General features: G+C 44.2%; 1 protein-coding gene across 4 annotated transcripts in view; it reads right to left on the bottom strand.

The window, feature by feature from the left end:
* Nucleotides 1–25,635, bottom strand: part of MLX (MAX dimerization protein MLX) — a 702,906-nt gene that overhangs the window by 116,100 nt on the left and 561,171 nt on the right. For all 4 annotated transcript variants that reach the window (XM_044054697.1, XM_044054694.1, XM_044054695.1 and 1 more), the window contains one exon: nucleotides 25,065–25,266. In XM_044054697.1, the coding sequence (XP_043910632.1) occupies nucleotides 25,065–25,266 (202 nt within the window). The remainder of the gene's footprint in view (nucleotides 1–25,064; nucleotides 25,267–25,635) is intronic.

The following is a 25,635-nucleotide window of genomic DNA, read 5'->3' as shown; positions in this document are numbered from 1 at the left end:
TGTCTGATTGGGACATGCAGGTATGCCTCCTTGAGGTCCAATGTTACCAGCCAGAACTCCTTGCCCAGCATGGGAAGAAGCTGCTGTAATGTGAGCATCTTGAATTTTGGTACGAGTAAAAATGTGTTTAGGATGGATAAGTCCAAAATGGGTCTCCAGTCGTTTCCTTTCCTTGGTACCAGAAAAAGTCTTGAATAAAAACCTTGACCTTGTTCGTGAGTAGGTACCGCTTGTATAGCTCTCATGCTTATGAGCTTTGAAATTTGTAGTTGTGCCTCTGCCCTTTGATTGTGTGGCAGGTTTGGCATGCCTCTCATTTTTGGAAGTGTGTGGAATTGAAATTTGTAGCCTCTGTTTATAATGTCCAGGATCCATTTGTCTGTTGTGACAATATGCCAATTTCTTGCAAATAATGCTAGCTTTCCTCCCAAAGGTGCTGCCAGCTGAGACCTGCTTGGCATGGAAATGAGGGAGTCATTGGGTTTGTTTCCTGTATTGCTGTGCAATGTCTTCGCCACCTCTTGGTGCTGGAGTTTGTCATTGTCGGCCTCTATATGATCCTTGTGATTGCCCTCTGCCCCTTGTGCGTCTGTATCTACCTCTTTGGGGCTTGTCAGTGGCTGGAAAGGACCAGTTTTTTGAGGGCCAATTTCTGCTAAAACGTGGTGGTTGGACCTGTAGAAAAGCTTTGACAGTTTGCATAGATTTGGCTTTTTCTTCCATTTTCCGTAATATCTCCTCAGCATTAGTACCAAACAGCACATCCTTTTGTAAAGGAGCATCTAGTTTAGCTTTCACATGATCAGGCAAGTTTTGTTCCCTAAGCCAGGCATGTCTACGAATGACTGATCCTGTAGCAGCCGCTCTTACTTGAGGCCTCTAGAGCATCATAGCCACATTGTAAGGTGTGTTTACCCACTTGCTCTGCACTATGCATCATATCCTGCAACTCCTTCTAATCTGGTTGTTCAGGCTGAGACATTTTATTCCTTAATTGTGATAACAGGAACTGTTGATATTTAAGCATATGAAACTGACAATTTAAGGCCCTCATGGCTAGGGTGGCCGAGGTATATACCTTTTTCCCCCCACCTTTCTAAGGATCTAGACTCTCTTTCGGCAGGAAGTGGATTCTTGGCAGTAGAGGCCTTCAATCCCTTGGGGCCTTGAGAAATTGTTTCAGGGTCAGCATTATGGCTTTTGTAGAGAAATTGGTGAGAGTTAGGAACTCTGTAGTACCTATCAGGTTTGACTGGTGCAGGAGGCAGGGAATCCGGGTTAAGGCAAGCCTCCGAATAAACATCATCAAGTATGTCCAAAACAGGAGGTATAGCCAGAGGTCTGTGTTGAGGTAACAAAAGAAATTCCCTAAGTCTTTTCTTGGAATCGGAAAAGCCTTGGCATTTCCAATGGAAGTGTTCCCTTAAAGTGTGCAAGGTTTCCCCAAAGGAAAAATCCTCAGGAGGAGATACAGAAGGAATGGACTGCTCTGCATCCGAATCCTCAAAAGGGGAGTAAGAGTGTTCCTCTACATCAGAATGTTCTGATAAAATGGAACCCTGATCAGAAGAGGGAGAATCTTCCTCCACTCTGGGTCTCTTGTCTGGAGGGGGTTGAGAACCCCTGAAAAGAGTAATTAAATCCTCAGCCATTTTAAGCATCTGTTTTTTAGGCATGGGGCCTGGAGATGGGCCCTGTGCAACAGGCCTCTTGGGATGCCTGGCTGCTTTGGATTTAGTAAAGGCCTTAATAGAAAAAGAAGATGAGGGTCTAAAGACACCATGGGTGGAAGTGGACCTGTCCATATTAGGAGGCTCAACATTAGCAATGGCTTCGGTGGTTGTAGTCTGGGAAAGGGCTGAGGTACCTGTGGTCTCGGGTACAGAGGACACCGCCAAAGGAGTGTCGTCGGTAGTCAGGGACTGCAAAGGTGTCTCGCTGAGAACCGGACCACGTGTAGCCTGTTTTGGAGTGGTGTTGGTGGGGACAGCGGACCTCGCGTGTCGGTCCTTGTCCTTGCGTTTTTTGGACAAAACGGTAGTCGGAGTTTCCGACGACATTTTATAATCAAAGGCTTTACCAAAAAAGTGTTGGCCAAACTCCGCCCGATGCTTAATAGTGCGTTTATTGAAAGTAGCGCAAAAGCGACAGCCCGAGACGTCGTGGTCTGGGCCTAAACAAGGTATGCAGAGGAAATGGAAATCCTTATGCGGTATTTGCTTCCCACAAGAAATACAATTATTAACTTTTTCTGACATCGGTCTGAGGCAAGAAAAGTTTCCCCAACGGGGTCCTTAGCTTTAATGAAGACTTCGGTTTCCAATTTTTTTCGTAATTCAGGAGCTGGCCGACCGGCACTTGCGAACTGCTTCTGCTTCGGGCACCGCGCGGCAAAAAAGACTGGAGAACATGGCGTCGGCTGTGTCTTATATACTCCGGCCTCACTGACGTCAGGAGAGAAAGCGACAACAACCGACGCCGGACCTAGACTTTGGAATTCGGCCGACCGAGGGACCGCCTGACGGCAGAGAACCCATCTGTGATTACTGCAGCTGTATGCACGATGAACATCCACATTGCAAAGTATGTTTGCCAACTTGTTCAGCTGAATGCAATAAATCCTGTAAATCTTTATTATCCACACAGTCAGAAATCAACATCATTTTCTGTTTAAGCAGTCCTGTGATATACTGTTGATATTTTAGCATATGGAATTGACAGTTTAAAGCCCTGATTGCTAAGGTTGCAGAACTATAAACCTTTTTACCCCATCTACCCAGCACCCTTGAGTCTCTATCAGAAGGGGTAGGATTTTAGCAGTAGAACCCTTAATGCCCTTGGGCCCCTGAGAAATGGTTTCAGGGTCCGCAACAGGATTCTTGAAAAGGAATTTGTGGGACTCAGGAACCCTGTAGTACCTGTCTGGTTTGCTAAGGGCACGAGGCAAGGAATCAGGGGCCATATTGGATTCTGAAAACACATCAACAATGTCTAGTACAAGAGGTGTAGCCAAAGGCCTATGCTGAGGAAGAAGGAAATCCCTAAGCCTCCTTTTGGATTCAGAGAAATCCTGACTTTCCCAGTGGTAATGCCCCCTTAAGGTATGTAAAGTTTTCCCAAAAGAGAAATCCTCAGGCGGAGAGGCAGAGGGAATGGAATCCTCTGCATCAGAGTCCTCATAAGTAGGTATGGACAAATCCAGATCATTAGAAGAGCCAGAAGAAACAGAGTCCTGTTCAGAAGGTTCATAGTCAAGTTCAATCCTAGGCCTCTTGGGGGGGGGGGGTTGACTACCCTGATTAGAGTAATTAAATCTTCAGCCATTTTGATCAATTGTTTTTTAGGCATAGGGGCCTGAACATGTGGCCTGGGCGTCGGTTTTTTAGACATAGATCGAGATTTAGGGCTTAGTGGCCTTAGTACTGTAGTTGGAGTCTGTTTAATATGCAAGTCTGTAGGCCTGAATACACCCTCAGAAGCCGGTGCCTGCTCAGCGGCTCCGGATCCATCCAAGGTAGAGACATAGTACAGTTGTGTACACTTACTATAAATGTAGATGTTCGAGTGTATTAACTGTTGCAGTCATTACATTTGGGTTATCCTGCTGGCAGGTTGCCCTCAGTCGGCCTGAATTCCAAAGTCTTGGGTCCTGCGTCGGTTGCTGTCACCTCTTCCCTGACGTCAGGTCGTCAGGGGTATAAAAGATGCAGCCGACGCCATTTTCTTCAGTTTTTTTTGCCCCAGATGTCAGGTGCCCCCAAAAGGGTAGGCTAAAAATATGTAAATAAAACATACATGCACCAAAATAAGCTTTACCTTCATCTATAAGCAAATACACCACCTAGGTTGTATAGATTAGAGAAGTAAAGATAAGTTCCAGCAAAAATAAGGGGGGTGGCGGGTGGGTAACCTGGACTGCAACAGTGAATACACTCGAACATCTACATTTATGATAAGTGTACACAACTGTACTATGTTCTTCGTGTTTCACTGTTGCAGTCATTACATTTGGTTTGAGTCTCAAAGCTATGGTTGGGGGGCTGGAGCTAAAGAGCATTAGGAGCGGCTATGAGGCCCTGCAGAACTGCTGTGGCAAAGCCTGCCCTGGATTTAGAGTAGAGAGGCAGATTGTAATGTTTTGTAAAAGTATGCACTGAACTAAGTAGCTGCCTCTAAAATGTCTTTGGTTGGTACTCCCCTGAGAAAGGCTGCAGAAGTGGCTGCAGCTCTGGTTGAATGTGGCCTAATGCCCTTAGGCACTGGTTTGCCATGCTGTGAGTAGCAGAAACGAATGCAGTGACCTATCCACTTTGAAATAGTCTGCTTGGAGATAGCCTTTCCTTGTGATGCTGCGGCATATGCCACTAGTAATTGATCTGTCTTTCTGAAAACTTTAGTTTTGTCCAAATATAATCTAAGTTGTCTGTGTACGTCCAAAGAATGCAGAATTTTCTCCCCCTTGTTCTGTGGATTTGGATAAAAAGTTGGCAAATGAATAGTTTGGTTAAGGGCTACACTGGATACCACCTTAGGCATAAATGTAGGGTTTGTTCTCAGAGGGACCCTGTCTGGATAAAAAATGATAAAGGGTTCCACAGCCATGAGAGCCTGTAGCTCTGAAACTCATCTTGCAGAAGTTATTGCTAGGAGCAGAGCTGTTTTCCAAGATAAGAACTTTATATCCACAGTAGCAGCTGGCTCAAAAGGAGTTAAGGTGAGTTTCTCCAAGACATAACTGAGGTCCCATGCAGGTATTGGTGTTCTGTTTGGAGGCCTTAAGTTTTTGGTTCCTCTGAGGTACTGCCTTAATAAAGGATGAGAAAAGAGTGGTGGCTCTGTATTGTAATGAGCTGAAACGGCAGAGGCATGGATTTTAATTGATGAAAAAGATAGGCCTTTGACCAGCATCTCAGTTAAGTATTGCAAAATCTAAGGAATATTTGGGACAGCTGTATCAGTTCCTTGAACTTGGTTCCAAGCACAAAATCTCTTCCATTTCCCAGCATAGGATTTTCTAGTACTAGGCCTTCTGGCTTCTAAAATGACATCCCACACAGCTTTACTGAGAGGTGTGGTTTGTATGGCTACATTATCCGCCATGCTGCCACATTTAGGGTCCTGAGTTGGCTGTGCAGAATCTGATTGTTTTGCTGGGACAGTAGATGAGGTATTTGAGGTAAGGTCCAGGCTTGGCATTGGGACAAGTTCCTTAAGCTCAGATATCAGTACTGGCGTGGCCAGTCTGGGGCAATCAGAATCATTTTTGGTTTCTCCTGTCTGACCTTTAGTAGTACCTTGGGGAGGAGAGGCAGTGGAGGAAAGGCATATACTGAAAGGTTTGTCCAGTTGAAAGATAAGACATCCACTTCCCAAGCTTGTCTGTGATAAAGTCCTTGTGCAGAATCTTTTTAGTTGATTGTTGTGAGGGGAGGCAAATAGATCTATGTCCGGGCGTCCCCATTTCTTTATCATCATGCTGAAGACTTGTGGATCCAGGTGCCACTCGTGGGGATCCATGAGGTTTCTGCTTAGTTCGTCTGCCAGAGTATTTTCCTTTCCTGGCAGGAATTGTGCCTGCAGATGAACTTGGCAAGTCAATGCTGTGTCCCATAAAGCCATGGCTAGTCTGCAAAGGGGGTAAGAATGAGTGCCCCCCCCCCTGCTTGTTTATGTACCACATGACCATGGTGTTGTCTCTGTCTATCAGTAGTTGTCCCTGATGAAGTAGGTCCTTGAAGGCTGTCAGGGCATTTTGAACAGCTAGCATCTCTTTTTGATTGATATGTAGATGCTTTTGGTTTGTGGACCAGGTGCCCTGAATGCCTCTTCCTGCCATGTGTGCCCCCCAGGCATAATCTGATGCATCCGTCGTTAAGCTCTGCTTGGCTGGGGGTAGTGAGAATGGCTGTCCCTTGTTTTGGTGACAAGCCTTTGCCCACCATCAAAACTCCTGTTCCAGGCAGGGAATGAGAGTAATCATTGTTTCCAGGCTGTGGCAATGTTGTGTCCAGACACTTTTTAGGTACCATTGAATTTTCCTCATATGCAGTCTTGCATATGGATTTAGTAAGATGCAGGATCCCATGAAGCCCAAAGCCTGCAGAATTTTTCTTGCAGATAACTGGGCCTTTGTTGCCATTTCCTTGAAATAGGTAGTCAGTTGCCTTTGTTTGTCTGGAGTGAGATAAGCCATCTGGGCAGTTGTATTTAAGCTTGCACCCAGGAATATTATCACTTGAGAGGGTACTAGTTTTGATTTCTTTTTGTTGACTGTGTACCCTAGGCATGTTAAAAGTCTTTTCACAAACGTCAGATGCTGTAGTAGAATGTCCTTGTTCTCTGCTTGTATGAGGCAGTTGTCCAAGTAAGGATATATTTGTATTCCTCTGTCTGCAGTAAGCAATTACTGGTGCCAGGCACTTTGTGAAGATCCTGGGTGCAGTAGATAAGCCAAAAAACAGTGCACAGAATTGGTAATGCTTTGAGCCAGCCTTGAATCTGAGGTATCTTCTGCATGATTGTCTGATTGGGACATGCAGGTATGCCTCTTTTAGGTCTAAAGTCACGAGCCAAGCCTTGCTGCCCAGCATGGGCAGAAGCTGCAGCAAGGTCAACATCTTGAATTTTGGTATATCCAGAAAAGTGTTTAGAACAGATAGGTCCAGTATTGGTCTCCATGCTTTGTCCTTTCTGGGTACCAGGAACAGTCTTGAGTAAAATCCTTGTCCCTGCTCTTGCTGTGGCACTTGTTGAATAGCCCTCATGTCCATGAGAGCTGCGACTTGTTTTTGAGCCTCTGCCCATTGAATTTTTGGCAGGTCTGGCCAACCATTTGCCCTTGGCAGGGTATGGAAGTGAAACTTGTAGCCTTGTGACACTATGTCTAGAACCCATTTGTCCTGGGTTAAAATGTGCCAATTTTGAGAAAAAAGTGCTAGTTTTCCCTCTAATGGTGCTGCCAGAAGATAAGTGCTTGGTGCAGGCAGGGGGAAGTCATTGGGACTGTTTCCTGTATGGTTGTGATTTGTCTTCTCCACCTTTGGAGGTAGAAGCACCCCATTGCTTAAACCTGTAGGATCCTTGCGGCTGTGATCTGCCTCTAGGATGTCTGGATCTGCCCCTTTGAGGTCTGTCTGAGACTGGAAAGGACCAATTCTTTGTAGGCCAGTGTCTGCTAAATCTAGGTGGCTGTACCTGTAAGAAATCCTTGAACGTTTGCATAGATTTAGCTTTGTCCTCCATTTTCTTTAACACCTCTTCTGCCTTAACACCAAACAAAGTATCATGTTGTAATGGAGCATCTAATAATTTTGCTTTAACATGATCAGGCAGATTTTGTTCCTTTAAACAAGCATGCCTCCTAATGACAGAACCTGTAACAGCAGCCCTGCAGGAGGCCTCCAGAGAATCAAAACCACATTGCAAAGTATGCTTTCCAACTTGTTCAGCTGCATGCAATAAATCCTGCATTTCTTTGTTTTCTGCACATTCAGAATTTACCATCATTTTCTGTTTAAGCAGTGTCATGATATATTGCTGATATTTGAGCATATGAAACTGGCAATTTAAGGCCCTTATAGCTAAGGTAGCAGATGTGTAAATCTTTTTCCCCATCTATCCAGTGCTCTAGAATCCCTGTCAGAGGGGGTAGGGTTTTTTGCATTGGAAGCCTTGACCCCTTTGGGACCCTGAGAAATAGTTTCTGGGTCTGCAGTAGGGTTTTTGAAAAGGAATTTATGAGAGTCAGGGACCCTGTAGTATCTGTCCAGCTTAACAAGAGCTGGAGGTAAGGAGTCAGGGGTCAGACTAGACTCTGAGAACACATCATCTACAATGTCTAACACAGGTGGAATAGCAAGGGGCCTGTGTTGAGGTAGTAAAAGGAAGTCTCTGAGCCTCTTCTTAGATTCTGAAAAATCTTGGCTCTCCCAGTGGAAGTGCTCCCTCATGGTATGCAAGATTTCCCCAAAAGAGTAGTCCTCAGGAGGAGAAGCTGAAGGAATTGATTCGTCAGTATCAGAATTCTCATGGGGGGAAGAGAATATTCCTGATCAGAAGAGGAATCAGAAGAAATGGAAACCTGATCTGAAGATTCATAGTCTGTCTCTTGCCTAGGCCTCTTATTAGGAGGGGGATGGGAACCCCTGATCAAGGTAATTATGTCTTCGGCCATTTTGAGCATCTGTTTTTTGGGCATGGAGGCCTGTCCATGTGGCTGGTGAACTTGTTTCTTTGCCTTTAAAGGTGTTTTAGTCTTTGCCTTTGAAGTCGGTTTAATATATAATTGTTTAGGTCTGAATACACCCTCAGAAGCCGATGCCTGCTCAGCGGCTCCGGACCCATATGAGGGAATAATCTCTGAGGCTCCAATACCTTGAGTTTCCAGTGGCCTGGCTGACTCCACGTGGGAGTCAGTAGCGGCTTGCGAATCTAAAGTAGCGGGCGTCAGGGGCTGTGAAAGCGCCTCACTGCGAACCGGCGACTTGCTTAGAAGAAGCTTCATCAACAGTTTTGGACCTCGGTTGCCTATCTTTTTCTTTGCGTTTTTTGTGAACTCCGATAGTCGGATGGCTATCCGACGACATTGTATAATTAAATCTTCGCCCAAAATAGCTTAATGCAAAATCGTACCGACGCTTAATAGTGCGTTTGTTAAATCTAGCACAAAACCGACAACTAGAAACGTTGTGGTCAGGGCCTAGGCAAGGCATACAGTAAGAATGAAAGTCCTTATGAGGTATTTGCTTCCCACAAGAAATACAATTATTAACTTTTTCTGACATTGGTCTGGAGCAAGAAAAAAGCTTCCCCAACGGGGTACTTAGCTTTTAATGAAGACTTCGGATCTGAAACTCAAACACGAAAATCTCAGGAGTCGGCCGACCGGCACTTGCGAACTGCTTCTGCTTCGGGCACCGCACGGCAAGAAACACTGAAGAAAATGGGGTCGGCTGCATCTTTTATACCCCTGACGACCTGACGGCAGGGAATAGGCGACAGCAACCGACGCAGGACCCAGACTTTGGAATTCAGGCCGACTGAAGGCAACCTGCCAGCAGGATAACCCAAATGTAATGACTGCAACAGTGAAACACGAAGAATATCCGCGGGTTCCATATGTGAAGCACCTCTCGGCATACCAGACTCCGAATGGTCTCAGTAGAGGCCTGCGAATCAGAAGTAGCGGGTATCAAGGGCTGTGAAAGCTCCTCTCTGAGTACCAGCGAACTGGCTTAGGAGAAGCGTTGTTGGCAGTTTTGAACCTCAACGGCCTGTCTGTCTTTTTCTTTGCGTTTTTTTGGTATTCCGGTAGTCGGATGACTAACCAACGTCATTTCTGGATAATTAAACTGAGAGCCGAAATATTTAGAAGCAAAAATGTACCGACAATGGACAGTGCACGGATTAAAGCACAAAACTGACAGCAAGGTATGTCGTGGTCAGGGCCTAGGCAAGGAATACAGTACAAATGAAAATCCTTATGAGGTATTTGCTTCCCACAAGTAATACAATTATTAACTTTTACTGACATGGGTAAGGAGCAAGAAAAAGTTTTCCCAACGGGGTACTTAGCTTTTAGTTGAAGACTTTGGTTCTGAAACTCGAAAAAGAAAATTTCAGGAGTCGGCCGACCGGCACTTGCGAACTGCTTCTGCTTCGGGCATCGCATGGCAAGAAAGACTGATGTAATGGCGTCGGCTGCATGTTTTATACCCCTGACAACCTGACGTCATGGAAGAAGGGACAGCAACCGACGCAGGACCCAAGACTTTGTTAACCAGGCCGACTGAGGGCAACCTGCCAGCAATTACCCAAATGTAATGACTGCAACAGTGAAACACGATCATCAATCATTAACAGAACATTGATAATCCAGAGGGAAGTAGAATGTAAGAAAATACTGGTGTTGTTGGTGGGTTTGATGTACAGAAAGCATTTGACAGAGTTAAGCTGGAACTTCATGAGCAGGGCAATGGAAGCATTTGCATTTCCTAAAAAAATATATAAGGTTGATTTGGAGGATATATGAAGGATCAGAGGTGAAAATTAAAGTGGGTAGGAATCTCTATGATAACTTCTGCTTGAGCAGAGGAACCAGGCAAGGTTGTCCCTCTTTCCCGTTTGTTATTTGCATTATATTTAGAACCACTGGCAAAGAAAGTAAGGGACACAGAAATTCAAGGATATAACTGGTATGGTAATCAAGAAAAGCTGGCTCTACTCGAAAATGATATTATTTTATACCTGATAAAACCAGAAAGAGAATTACAGTTTCATGGAACATTTTGAGACAGTTTCAAATCTTTTCAGGGTACAAAATTAATGAAGGTTTAAAAACAAAAAAAAAAGCAACAGGGGTAAATTATGTACCCATACACAAATTGGTTCAGCAATATCCTTATTTACAGGGACATGATAAAATGAATTATTTAGGAGTATGGTTTAAAAATGATTCTGGTGTGGCAGCTAAGGATATGGGGGAAGAAACTAAATAAAAGATAATACAAACAATGAGAAAATGGAAGCTTTGTTACATGGCTATGGACAGTAAGCTACAAGCAGTCAAAATGTTTTTAGTCCCTCTAGTCTTATACACAGGTCAGGCATATTTTTATCAACCAGAGGATAAATTGTGGATAGCAATTAATAAAGAGCTGAAGGACTATCTGGGAGGGGAAGATGGCAAGAGTCAAGTGTGATAAGCCGATTCTTCCAGCAGAATAGGGCGGATTGGGTTTACCCAATCTGAAGTGGTATTTTAGAGCTACACAGTTAAGACTCCTAAACATAGCACAAACAGAAAACTACAATTCAAAGTGGAAAGAGATGATGATGAAACTTGGGAGAAGCTCAAGAAAGGAGGAGACACTGGGATTTTGGATGAAGGCCTTTAAGGAGAATAATCATACAGAATACCTTATCCGTAGAGTAGCAGAAAGTATTCTAAGAACTAAGCCAACAGAGGAATGGAGAAAGGGGATTCTGCTAATAGGGAGGACTGCATTTAGGGATATAGACAACAGGCAAGAGGAGACTGGAATTTACTGGAGAAAACTGGCAAAAGAACCAAGTTATTGGGAGCAAATAACTAGAAAGGGAAAGATGATACAATGAGAAGATGCCAAGAATTTATTTGGACTGCAGGTTAGAGATTGCCTTCCCTATCAAGGATTGATATCAGAGTATAGGCAAAGAGAAAGAAATGGGGGGGGGTCTTTAAATGAAAGACCAGCACTGGTAGAGTTTTTAGTAGAAGCTAGAACAGAAACTGCCATTAAGAGAGGAATAATTAGCACAGCAGATAAAATATTGCAGGATAACTATAAGAATCAATCAGAAGAGGTTAGAAAAAACTGGGAAGAGAGACTGGATAAGCAATTCACAAAGAAACAATGGGGAGATACATGCCTCCCAAATATGCAACAAAATCAAGATGATTTAGGATTTTTCCTTGGAATGTTTACAAAGGTATTTTTATATCCCAAGTAGACTCCAGTTAATGTATATAGCAAATGGAGGAATGACAAGAAAGAAAGAGGTAACTGGGAACATATTTTCTGGGAGTGCAGTAAGCTGGCAGACTTTAAGCATTCCCTGTGGAATGCACTGTTGGAGATAATAGGTGGGCAGATTGGTGTGACCAGGGAGATGATTTTTCTGAGCTATGATACAGAATTGTAATTACTTAGACATGGCAAGGCCTTCCTTTCTCTAATTATGATGGTGCCAAAAAAGCAATTACTACAAAATGGAAATCAAAATCTAAACCAACTATATTAGAAGTAGTGAATATAGTAACAGAGATAAAACCACTGTAACTTGAGATCTTTAGAAAAAGGTAGGAAGAAAAGGTAGGAAAAAGAAGTTATGTCTTACTGTAACGTTCCATCTGTGCTGTTCATCTTCTTTCATTCATCACTGATGGGGTTGGTTCCGAGCCCTTGGAACAGAGTCGGCCTTATTACCAAGCTCACGCCAGCCAAAAAAGCTCTCAAGCTAAGTTTCTACCCAGAATGCCCTTCTCCCGGTTACCTCAGATCGAGTTTGCTATAGAAAAGGAAGTAAAGCCAAGGCCAATTCTGCGCAAATACTCTAAGGCACCACTTAGACCCAAAGCATCCCCCAGGAGCCTTTGGAGGGGGAAGGAGGGTGGGAAGTGATGAATGAAAGTAGATGAACAACACAGATGGAACATTATGGTAAGACATAACTTCTTTATCTGATGTTGTTAATATTCTTTCCATTTATCACTGATGGAACAGAATTCCAAGCTACCTTGAGATCCATGGGTGGCCCTAATGGAAGAACATTCCTGAGTACCATTGAGCCGAAGGCAGCTCTCCTTTTGGAGACCCAGTCCAATTTGTAATGATTGATAAAGGTTTGAGGCTTAGCCCAAGTAGCTGCTGCTGTGCAGATGTCAACCATGGAAGCCCTGGAATGGAATGCTATAGATGTTGGCATAGATCTAGTGGAGTGAGCTTTAACTTTTGGCACAGGTTCATTATTGAGGGAATAGATGAAACATATGCATTCACTTATCCATCTTGACAAAATAACCTTGGAAACTGCCTCTCCCATTTCGGGCCTCTTGACACACAATGCCTACAGCTCAGAGACTCTTCCGGCAGAGGTAATAGCTACCAAGAACAAGGATTTCCAAGACAAATAGGTCACACTTCACAGCAGGTTCGAAGGGTTTTTGGGTCAAAGACTGAAGGACTATAGTGAGGTTCCATGGTTCCACGGGCTGTCTGACAGGAGGCCTAATATGAGAGGTCCCCTTGAGGAAAGCCTTGCAAAGGCGCAAAGAGATAAGAGGGGTACCATCTATACCATTGTGGAAATTGCCGCTAGATGTACTCGTACCATGGAGGCAGAAGCTCCATTATCAAAAAAACTTAGCCAAGTTTTGAAGCACTGCAGTAACTGGAGCCAAATACAGGTCTAGCATGTTATCCTTGGACCAGATAGAGAACCTTTTCCATTTATCCTGATATAGTCTTCTGGTGGATGGTTTGTGAGAGGCCAGAATGATGTCTCGAACAGGCGAGGAGAAATTAGCTTGCCTGGCGATTAGTGGAAGTGGAGAAACCAAGCTGTCAGCTTGAGACTGGACAGATTTGGGAGACTCAGCACTTGGGGGTGAGCAATCAGATCGAGCAGAGGGTCCAGAATCCACGGCGGGTACACTAGGTGAGGCTGAAGAAAGGGGAACCAGACTTGTCGAGGCCAGAATGGGGCTATGAGGATCACCTTGCATCTCAACCGAAGATCTTTCTTCAAAAATTGTGGGATCAGAGGGATGGGAGGGTAAGCGTAAAGAAGTCCCATGAGCCAATCGTGGATCAGAGCATCCCTCAGTGACTCCCCCTCCAGAGGAAATAGGGCTAAATAGCTGCTGCACTTGGTGTTTGATGGGGAAGTGAAAAGATCGCAGCAAGGCTGGCCCCAGTGGCTGAAGATTACAGACGCCAACTTGGGGTTGAGGGACGACTCGTGAGGCAGGAGGATATATCTGCTCAGTTTGTCCGCAATCACGTTGGAGCTCCCCGGGATATGCGTTGCTATCAGAAAGTGGTTAGAAGCTATTGCCCACTGCCAAATTCTCATGGCTTCTCGACATAGGGGATAGGATTTGGTTCCTCCTTGCTTGTTGATATACCTGACCACTGCCATATTGTCTGACTGAACTGCAATTGACCCGGAAGGGAGAGCCGAATGGAAGGCCTGCAACGCTAACAGCACAGCTCTCAGTTCTTGAACACCGATATGCAAATGGGCCTCTGAGGTGGACCATGTGCCTTGGACAGTCTTTCCCTGGAAATGGCACCCCCACCCGATCAGGGAAGCATCCATGGTCACAATGGCTGTGGGCTGAGGAGGTTAAAATGGACGACTCCAAAGTTCTACATCTGGCCTCATCCATCGAAGCAGGTAATGTTTGCAGGAGTTGGTTATTCGAATCTGGTAATCAAAGGGGGTGATAGTTTGGGAACCACTGACACAGGAGCCATTGCAGAATCCTCATATGTAGTTTTGCTAGAGGCACTATTGGGATTGACGCTGCCATAGAACCTAGGGCCTGAAGAAGTTCCCTTGCAGAGACTGTAGTTTGGGAGAGTATCACCCGGAGTTGAAACCTCAATCGATGGAGTCTGTGAAATGGAAGTGATACCAGACAGGACTGAGTATTGAACACTGCTCCAATGAACTCTATTTGTTGTGTAGGGATAAGGTTTGATTTCTCCCAAAGTATCGTTATTCCCAACAACTTTGCCAGAGAGAGTATAATGCAGTACTGTTATCAGAAGATGCTTGGTGGGGGCGGTAAGGAGACAGTCGTCCAGATATGGAAACACCCAGAATCCTTTTAGTCTCAAGTGAGCTGTTACCACTGCCATGCATTTCGTGAACACTCTGGGGGCTGTAGAGAAAATGACTGGCTCCTAGCCGGAAGTGAAGCAGACTCCTGGAGTGTTTGCCCATCTTGATGTGGTAATAGGCATTCCAGAGGTCTATAGAGAACATCCAATCGCCTTCTCTTAAAACAGGAAGAATGGACTGAACCGTGACCATCTGGAATTTGCTTTGGGTGACAGACTTGTTTAAGATGCTGAGATCCAAAATGGGTCACCAGTCCCCTGTCATTTTTGGCACCAAAAAGAATCTCGAGTAAAATCCGGATCCGTGCTGGTCTGGTGGGACTGGTTGGATGACTTTTTTGAGATAGCTTTATAGTTTCTGAAGCTGCTTCTTCACTTAACTGGGTGGAACGTCGGGAAGTTTTCTTGGAAATTTTAGCTGACAAGAAAGGGAAATGGTGTAACCTCTGGTGATAATGCTCTGCACCCAAAGATCAGTGGCGATAGATTGCCAGGCAGCTTGGTGCAGAGAGAAACGACCCCCCGATGGCTTCCAGAGATAAGCAGGTGAATTGGAAATGGTCATGCCCTACCCAAACCTTGAATATTTGTCTGTGGTCTCTGTGGACGGTGAAATGATATGTGGAAATATGCATCCTTCAGATCTAGGGTGACTAAAGGAGTGGGATTAAGGGCTGAAGGGTCAAATAGCCCCAATGAAATCTCTTGAGAGCAGACAAGTCTAGAACAGCCTTCCTAGTCACCTTTTTTTTTTTTTTTTGGGGGGGGGGACTATAACAGTCTGGAATAAAATCCATTTCCTTTTGTTCCCTTCCTTTGGGGACCTTCTATGTTTACAGCAGCATAGGGAAAAGCTGTACCAGTTACTCTTGATCTGGTTGGATTGGAAGCATTCTCATTAAAGGCAGAAGACCTTCAAGTTCAATCTGGCAGCCTGAAATAATAAACTGTTACTTGTTTCACTGAAGTCAGGATGTAGCCATTTTCTCTTATGCGGGACACACTGCAAACCAGTATGTGAGGTGGGGAGATGAATGAAGGTGTAGGGAAGGGGGCTGATAGCATAGTCTGTATTAGCTGTTTACACCTTTGGAAAGAGGAGACATGCCTCACATCTTCCTATTTTTACTTCTGCTCTGCCACTTCTCCAAAATCTGCAGCTTCTTGAAAGACCTCTTTTGCTTAAAATGATCAGATTTTTATAGTTTGCTATAAAAAAAAACTATTTTTTAGAGTAGTTCAGACTGCTTCTCGATAGGGGATGAAACAACTACTTGGCGGACTCCCAAGCTTTCCCATTCACTTTTAATTTCTTAACATTTCTTTGGAAGTAGGGGGACAACAAATTATTTTCCAAAGAAGCATACAACAACTGTCAGTAACATCAACTGGCAGAAGATGTATCCCCAGTCGAGTATGTCTTAAAAAATGAATCCCAGTTGCTGCTGTTCTGCTGTGTCATCTGTGTTACATCTGCATTAGACAACATTCTTCCTGATTTCAAAATCTGAAACAAAGTGAAAAATCCTGTTTCTCCAGACTGCATCCAATGTTTCTGCAGACCTGTTCCTTATCTGACCGAGAATCTCTCCAAGTATGTAATAATTAGTATTTGCCAATTAATGGTCCTAAAAGCTAATAAGGAAGAAATATAAATCTTTCCAAATGAATTTATTACTCGGCACCCCTTATTAATTAGGAGGCCTAAAGCTATTAAACATTTTGCAGCATCCAGAGACAAAACTGCAGGGTTCACTGCAGAGTTTTTAAATAGGTTTCTACAGGTGACCTGCATTCCTATAGAACCGGAATTCTTAGTGACTGAAGATTGGCAGTCAGATTCTATGGATGCCATCTCAAAGGCATCCTCAGAAACTTGGAACACTGTGTGGACTGCCAGAAGATTTAGTTCCTCTATGCATAGCAGGCACAGATTTGTCTTGTTGAGCTCCAAAATTTCCTTTGAGCCTCAATTTAAATTGGCCTTTCACAGAACTGTTTCTGTAAAGGAAATTTCTTCTTACAGGGCCTCTGATAAATTCGCCACAATGTCAGTTCTGAAAACCAGGGTTGAGGAAATCTGTGTGGAATATGCTAGATCTTTCTTATTCAACTGTGAGTCTGTGAAATCTGGGGATGTGGGGGAGGAGATTCCATCCTTTGCAAGGGTAGAAAGTCTTGAAGTGGAAGGCTGGGCCACTTACAGGATAACTCTGCCAAGTGGATATGCATTTATTGGTAAACATTTTTGATAAAGGCAAGCTTCCTGTCCTTGGACATAGTTCTGGGGGAAGGGAGATGGCTTCCGGCAGAAAAGAACATTTTCAAAAACTGGCACAATTAAGGCACTTCTTGCAATGACATCATATGCTTATCCTCCTACAAACACATTTCAGATGATGCAGTCAAAACTTCCGAAGGGTGGACATCTGTGGTAGATGCCTGGAAAGAAATGTCTAGCTTGGAAACAAAAGTACAGTTGTGTACACTTACCATAAATGTAGATGTTCGAGTGTATTCACTGTGGCAGTCATCACATTTGGATTATCTGCTTGCAATAGCCATCAGTCGGCCTGATTATCAGTGTCTTGGGTCCTGCGTCGGTCGCTGTCTCATCTTCCGTGACGTCAGGTAGTCAGGGCTATAAAGCATGCAGCCGATGCCATTACATAAGTTTTTCTTGCCCCAGATGTCATATACACACACACAAGGTTATACTTCTAACAAAAAAACAAATACACCAAAAATCTTTTAAGCATAGTAAAGGAGAATAGAGATATAGCCAAAAGAAGTCAGGGGGCTGGAGGGAGGGTAACCAGGACTGCAACAGTGAATACACTCGAACATCTACATTTATGGTAGGTGTACACAACTGTACTATGTTCTTCATGTTTCACTGTTGCAGTCATCACATTTGGGTGGATTCCCAAAGCTAAGGATGGGAGGAGGAATTTAGATAGCATTAGGACCAGCTATAAGGCCCTGCAAGACTGCAGTGGCAAAGTCAGCTCTGGATTTAGAGAAAATTGGCAAATGGTAATGCTTGGTGAAAGTATGTACAGAAAGTAGCAGCTTCTAGGATGTCTCTGGTAGGGACACCTCAGAGAAAGGCTGCAGAGGTACATGCAGCCCTGGTTGAATGGGGTCTAATCCCATGTGGGATAGGTTTTCCATGGTGTTTATAGCAGAAATTAATGCAATAGCCTATTCATTTAGAGATGGTTTGCTTTGAAATACCCTTCCCATCTGCCCCTGCAGTAAATGCCACCAGCAGTTGCTCAGATTTCCTTTGAGGTTTAGTCCTGTCCAAGTAAAATGCAAGTTGTCTGTGCACATTTAAGGAGTGCAGTATCTGTTCCCCTTTGTTCTGTGGATTAGAAAAGAAAGTTGGCAAATGAATGGAGTGATTAAGAGCCACAATGGATACCACCTTGGGCATGAAGGAGGAATTGGTCCAGAGGGACACCCTGTCCACATGAAAGATGATGAAAGGCTCCACTGCCATAAGGGCCTGCAATTCAGATACCCTTCTTGCTGAAGTGATTGCTAAAAGGAAAGCTGTTTTCCAAGAAAGGAATTTTAACTCTGCAGTTGCAGCTGGCTCAAAAGGAGGAATAGTGAGTTTTTCCAATACAAAGTTAAGGTCCCAGGCTGGAGTTGGGGCTCTCCTGGGTGGACTTAAGTTTTTGGCTCTTCTGAGGAACTGCATGAGCAATGGGTGAGAAAAGAGGGGTGGTTCTGTGTTGTAATGAGCTGAAATGGCTGAGGCGTGAATTTTGATGGAGGAAACGGAAAGGCCCTTGTGAAGCATCTCAGTTAAGTATTGAAAAATCTGAGGTAAATTGGGTGCTGCTGTGGCCATCCCTTGAGTTTGGTTCCAGGCACAGAATCTTTTCCATTTTTCAGCATAAGATTTTCTAGTACTAGGCCTCCTTGACTCCAAAATGACATCCAACACTTGTTTACTGAGGGATGGTAACAGAGGGATTAGGAAATTAGCCAGGCTGCCAGGTTCAGGGTTTGAAGCTGGGGGTGCAGAATCTGGCTCTCCTGCTGAGACAGCAGGGTAGGAGTCTGAGGCAGGTGCCATGGGGCTAGCTGTGACACACTGTGCAAGAGGGGGGGTACCACTGTTGGAGTGGCCAGTCTGGTGCAATCAGTATCATCCTTGGTTTGTCCTGTTTGATCTTTAGTAGTACTTTGGAGAGGAGCGGCAGAGGAGGAAAGGCATAAACTGATAGATTTTTCCAGCTGAAGGACAGGGCATCCACTTTCCAAGCTTGTTTGTGGGGAGTCCTTGTGCAGAATTTGTCCAATTGGTACTTCTGGGGGGAGGCAAACAGCTCTACATCTGGGCACCCCCATTTGTTGATCAACAGGTTGAAAGTCTTTGGTTCCAGTTTCTACTCGTGTGGGTCCATGAGATTTCTGCTTAGTTCGTCTGCCAGTGTATTTAGTTTTCCTGGCAGGAATTGAGCCTGCAGATGCACTTGGTAGCTCAAGGCTGTGTTACACAGAGCCATGGCTAGTCTGCAGAGGGGGTAAAAATGGGTACCCCCCTGCTTGTTTATGTACCACATAACAGTGGTGGTGTCCGGCTTTACCATTAACTGTCCTAGAAGAATGTGGTCCTCGAAGGCTGTCAGAGCATTCTGTACAGCTAACATTTATTCTTGATTGATATGCAGGTGCATTTGACTTGGGTTCCATTTGCCCTGAATGCACTTCCCTGCCAGGTGAGCCCCCCCATGCATAGTCTGATGTGTCTGTTTTTAGGGTTTGGACGGCAGGGGGTAGAGTGAATGGTAGTCCCTTAATTTGATGGCAGGCCTCTGCCCACCCAAAGGAATTCTAACCGTAGGCAAGGTATGATAGGAATCATTGCTTCTAGATCCTGAGAATGTTGACACCATAGGCTTTTTAGATACCATTGTAATTTCCTCATATGCAGTCTTGCATATGGAATTAGTAGAATGCACGAGGCCATGAACCCCATGGCTTGCAGTATTTGCCTTGCAGATAGCAGGGTTTTTGTGGCCACTAGTTTGAAGTAAGTTGTCAAATGAATTTGTTTCTCTGGCGTGAGGAAAGCCATCTGGGAAGTTGTGTTCAAGCTTTCTCCCAGGAATATAATTTATTGACAGGGTACCAGATGTGATTTCTTTTCGTTTATGGTGTACCCCAGACAGGTTAACACCTTTTGTACAAATACCAGATGATTCAGAAGTATGTCCTGGCTTTCTGCCTGAATTAGACAATCGTCCAGGTAAGGGTATATTTGAATATTTCTTTGCCTGCAAAATGCAATGACTGGAGCTAGGCAGTTTGTGAATACCCGGGGTGCAGTAGATAAGCCAAAGGGCAGTGCATAGAACTGATAGTGCATGTAGCCTGTTTTGAAGCGTAGGCATTTTCTGCAAGATTCCCTGATTGAGATGTGCAGGTAGGCTTCCTTTAAATCCAATGTTGCCAACCAGGAATCCTTGCCTAGCATAGGAAGTAACTAGTGAAGAGTTAGCATCTTGAATTTTGGAATCACCAAAAAGGTGCTTAAGGTAGAAAGGTCCAGGATAGGACGCCATGAGTTGTCTTTTCTGGGTACCAGGAAAAGTCTGGAGTAGAAACTTTGTCCCTTTTCCTCTTCTGGTACAGTTTGAATAGCCTTTATGCTTAAGAGAGAGAGAGTACTTGCTTTTGAGCCTCTGTCCACTGATTTGGGGGTATATCTGGCCAACCGTTTGGGGTTGGGAACGTGTGGAAGTGAAATCTGTATCCTTGGGAAACTATATTTAAAACCCATTTGTCCTGGGTAATGAGTTCCCAGTTTTTTGTCTGCAGAGCAATCTTTCCCCCCTAAAGGAGTAGTCGGTTGAGAAGTGCTTGGAAGTTTTAAAATTAAGTCATTGAGACAGTTTACCATGGGGGGGGGGGGGTGAGTCTTATTACTCCCTGATTTGTTAGTAGGAGCCCCCCACTGCTTAGTCCTGTACGTAACCTGGGACTGAAGCCTGGGTAATCTGCTGGTTCTGGGTTTGGACTGAAGGCCTGGAAGAGGCAGGAAAGGACCAATTCTTAGAGGGCCAATGCCTACTAAATCTTGGAGGCTGTACTTGTAGGAAATCTTTAAGAGTTTGCATAGATTTAGCTTTTTCCTCCATCTTTTTAAGAACAACTTAAGCTTTGTTGCCAAACAGGCGGTCCTGATTTAACGGAGCATCCAACAATTTAGCTTTAACATGATCTGGCAAGGATTCCTCCTTAAGCCAAGCATGCCTTCTAAGTACAGACCCAGTGACAGCAGCCCTGCAAGATGCCTCTAGAGAATCAAAACCACATTGCAAAGTATGTTTTCCAACCTGTTCAGCAGAATGCATTAAATCCTGTAAATCCTTGTTTTCAGCACAATCAGGAATCAACATAATTTTCTGTTTAACCAATCCAATAATATGCTGCTGATACTTTAACATATGAAACTGGCAATTTAAGGCCTTAATGACCAAGGTTGCAGAAGTGTATACCTTCTTACCCCATCTATCCAGCACCCTGGAGTCTCTATCAGAGGGGGTAGGATTTTTGGCAGTAGTAGCCTTAATGCCCTTGAGTCCCTGTGAAATGGTCTCAGAATCTGCAGTGGGAGTTTCAAACAGGAACTAGTGAGAGTCAGGAACCCTGTAATATCTATTAGGTTTTCTGGGAGCAGGAGGTAAAGAGTCAGGGGCCAAGCTAAATTCCGAAAAGGCATCAACAATGTCTAGTGCAGGAGGGATAGCTAAAGGCCTATGCTGGGGCAGGAGTAAGAAATCCCTAAGCCTCTTTTTAGAATCGGAGTAATCCTGGCTTTCCCAATGAAAATGCTCCCTAAGAGTATGCAAGGTTTCACCAAAAGAGAAATCCTCTAGGGGGGAAGCAGAGGGAATAGAGCCTTCTACATCAGAATCCTCATAAGTAGATAAGGGTAAATCCTGGTAGTCAGAGGAAACAGAAATTTCAGAATCCTGGTCAGAAGTATGATAAGCAAATTCAGTCCTATGTCTCTTAGAGGGGGAAGGTTGGCTTCCCCTGATTAAAAGTAACAAGGTCTTCAGCCATTCTTATCATTTGTTTTTTAGGCATAGAGGCCTGACCATGTGGGTCTGGGCGTCGATTTTCTAGGCATGGTTTGAGATTTAGGCCTTGAAGAAGACGATGGCGTTGGTTTAATAAGCAAGTCAGTAGGCCTGAATACACCCTCAGAAGCCGGTGCCCTGCACAGCAGCTACGGACCCATCCAAGGTAGAGACATCCGCGGGTTCCACAGTTGAAGCATCTCACGGCATACCGGACTTCGAATGGGTCTCAGTAGAGGCCTGCAAATCTGAAGTGGCGGGTATCAGGGGCTGCGAAAGCACCTCACTGAGTACCGGCGAACTGGTGACTGACTTAGAAGAAGTGTCGTTGGCAGCTTTGGACCTAGGTGGCCTGTCTCTGTCTTTATCTTTGCATTTTTTCGGAATGTCGGTAGTCGGATGGCTTACCGAAGATATATCTGGATAACTGAACCGAGTACCAAAATATTTAGAAGCGAAAATATACTGATGACAAATAGTCCGTTGCTTAAACAAGGCACAAAATCAACAGCGAGGTATGTCGCTGTCAGGGCCTAGGCAAGGAATACAGTACGAATGAAAATCTTTATGAGGTATTTGCTTTCCGCAAGTAATACGGAAGAGTGGCGTACAGCAACAGTGGTCCCTCTCCATAAAGGTGGTGCCTCAACGGATCCTGGAAACTATCGCCCCATAAGCCTGACTAGCTTGGTCTGCAAAGCTATGGAAAGGATCATCATGGACCTCATAAATAAAGATATTGGGGACCTACAAACACTGGATCCTACCCAGTTTGGCTTTGTTAAGGGCAGATCCTGCCTCTTAAACCTGGTTGATTTCTTTGAAACAGTCACCAAGGCCATTGACGAGTGGAAGGTGGTCCACACAGCCTACCTGGACCTCGCAAAAGCCTTCGATACAATACCCCACTCGGGCATTATAGATAAGCTCACCAGCTTAAATATAAACCCCTATGTCACTAGACGGATTACAAACTGGCTCAAGGACAGAACCCACATGGTTAGAATTGCTGGAGCCATGTCAGACTCCAAACCAGTTACAAGTGGTGTCCCACAAGGCTCAGTCCTGGGACCTCTCTTGTTCGGTATATATTTCTCGGAGGTACAGGCCAACACGGAAGGACTGTGGCTGACTAAGTTCGCAGATGACTGCAAACTGGGCGCCATAATCGACTCTCCAGCCGACACAAGCATCCTCCAAAAGGGCCTCATAGAAACAGACAACTGGTGCCAGAGACATGGCCTCAAGCTAAATGCCAAAAAGTGTATAGTCATCCCCTTTGGCAAAAACAAAGTGCCCACAAATTACCACATAGGTGGTAATCCATTAAGTACAGAAGAAGTAATTAGGGACCTGGGGACCCAAGTTGATAGCAATCTCTCATTTGACAACCACATGGCCAAAGTGGTTAGAAAAACATTTTATATAGTCCACCTAATCATGAAGGGATTCACATCTAGATCAGGGGACGTCATCGTGCCTCTTTACTCATCCCTCATCAGGCCCATAATTGAGTACAATGCCCCTTTTGGGATGTACCTTACCAGACACCTGCAGCAATTGGAAAGACCCCCAAAAGTACCTCACCAAGAGGATCAAAGGGCTCAAACAGATGCCATATGCTGCCCGGTTAAAGAAACTCCAGCTCTACTCAGTGGCATACCGCCTGTTCAGAGGCGATCTGTGCCTGACGTATAAAGTCATGTCCAACCCGGAATTAATGGACATGCTGCACCTCAGAAAATCCAAATCCCATCGAGCCACGCCGAGAGACTTGAACCTCAGCACTGAAATAAATAGGACATGCTGGAGGGACAGATTCATAACCCAGAGGCTCCCTTCACTCTGGAATAAAATCCCAGTCCAGGTTAGGCAGAGTCCCTTCATTGACTCTCTTCAAGAGGAATCTTGATGAGTGGATGGGAGATCGTAGGTTTACCCCGGGTATCACTTCTGTGTCACTGTTAGACAGAGGCACAGTATACTAACCTCAAAAAAGGGCATAGCAAAATAAATTTAAAATGGGTGGCGAAAGCCAAACACATTCTGGCTAGGCTTATAAATGCCCTAGGGCAGATAGCCTAGTATGAACCTATGAACCTAATACAATTATTGACTTTTACTGACATCGGCTTAGAGCACGAAAACGTTTCCCCAACGGGGTACTTGGCTTTAGTTGAAGACTTCGGTTCTCAAACTCGAAAACTAAAATTTCAGGAGTCGGCCGACTGGCACTTGCGAACTGCTTCTGCTTCAGGCACCGCACGGCAAGAAAGAATGATGTAATGGCGTCGGCTGCATGCTTTATACCCCTGACTACCTGATGTCACGGAAGATGAGACAGCAACCGACGCAGGACCCAAGACTTTGATAATCAGGCCGCTTTATACCCCTGACTACCTGATGTCATGGAAGATGAGACAGCAACCGACGCAGGACCCAAGACTTTGATAATCAGGCCAACTGAGGGCTACTGCAAGCAGATAACCCAAATGTGATGGCTGCAGCAGTGAAACACGAAGAACATCTTAAGGTAGTCACATGGGAGGAAATCCAAATGTCTGTCTCCAAAGGGTCAGCAAGGGGCTGGCAGTTAAGTGGCAGTTAGACTAAGGACCAATAAGACAACATTATACAGGAAACATCCCATTCAGACCTTGGTGGAGCTGGAAAGGTTATGTCCTTTTGCCCAAGTGGTTCTCTTACTAAGTTCTTTACCCACTCCTCTTCAGGATGCCTATGCTTCATATTCAGAGATATGTTTTGCCTTTGGCTAGTTGTAGAAGATTCTCACTTCAGATGATGCTGATGCCCACTACATTAAGGGTTAGTCACTGCCAAACTTGTCACAATACATCATTCTGATGTCGTCAATACCAAATGTGGCAGCATTCCAAGCAACAGTTTTATATTTGTAGTAATTCACTTTGTCTTCTTCTGTGGAGCAGGATTTTTCTTTGACATACCCACTCAAATAGTGGCTGCCTCAGTACAAAACCACTACCCTTACCCTGTATTTTACTTATCTCACTAATCAAAGCCCTCTGACTATATTCAACAATGTTAGTAAAGATAGGCAATGTGGTAGTATATAACTGGATTTGTCCAATAAGCTTTACAGAGAGGACCTCCAAATATCTAGCCTTTTAAGAGGTTTATTAGTGATGATGTACTTCTACCCAGTCTGCAAAGCCCAGTAAAGTTTGGTGCATTTGTACTTCTGGGCTGCAGTGGTCCACCTTGTACCATCTTTGAAATAACCTTCCACATAAGAAATGCAAATCTTTCCCTATAACACACACAATCCAGTTCTGAAACAAAGTCCAAGGATGTATACCCAGACTAGCAGGTCTACATTCCTTTTTGGGAAAGATAGATTGTGTTTTCACATCCCTTTCTCTCCTACCAGACTTATGTAGTTATTGCAGTGAGTGTAAAATACTTTGATAATACAGTTTTCTGTGTGCTGTTCACAGTTTGTAAGTTGCTAAAAAAAAGTTGCTGAATGTATCAATGTTAATATCATCAAATGAGTAAGTGCATGAAAAAGTACATTGCAGCTCATAATTACCTTTGGTTTGCAGTGCTCCTCGATCCAGCTGAAGACACAAGCGGAAAGCTCCTGAAAGCTTGCTACAGAGATAGAAGCATTAAATGACTGAAACAAAGAATCCATGATGCTCTGGAAAACATTAAACTTAACCTCATCTGAGACCTGGTCCATGCCCTGCTGTGGGTTGTTTTGATGAGCCTTCACTATCTGCTCATAATTCCTGCAAGGTAAAAGACATTTAGAGTTAATGGAGGATTTAAGATTTTAGACCCATATAAGTTAATAGTTTAAATATTTTCCCCAGTCAACCACATTCTTGTTACAGCAGGTGATGCATACAAATTCTGGCACAAGAATTCCACAGATGCGTTTTGCTTTCTCTTTAAAAGATACAGAAAAAAAACTAACTAATTTGTAACCTACTGCTTTGGAGCAGAATTTTACTTATATCAATACAATTCCTTATTATCACAAGGAAAAAGACAAAATACATTATCTTTCACAAAGTCACATGGTAAGTAGGATAATACACAAGAAGAGCCACTTTACATTAAAAAAATGTAAACAATGACTGAAGATCAGCATGCCC

This window comes from Protopterus annectens, chromosome 13.part0 (genome assembly GCF_019279795.1).
Source record: "Protopterus annectens isolate FY-2018-M chromosome 13.part0, PAN1.0, whole genome shotgun sequence".
NCBI lineage: Eukaryota > Metazoa > Chordata > Ceratodontiformes > Protopteridae > Protopterus > Protopterus annectens.
Note: the sequence above shows the minus strand (reverse complement) of the source record. Positions and strands in the feature narration are given on the sequence as shown.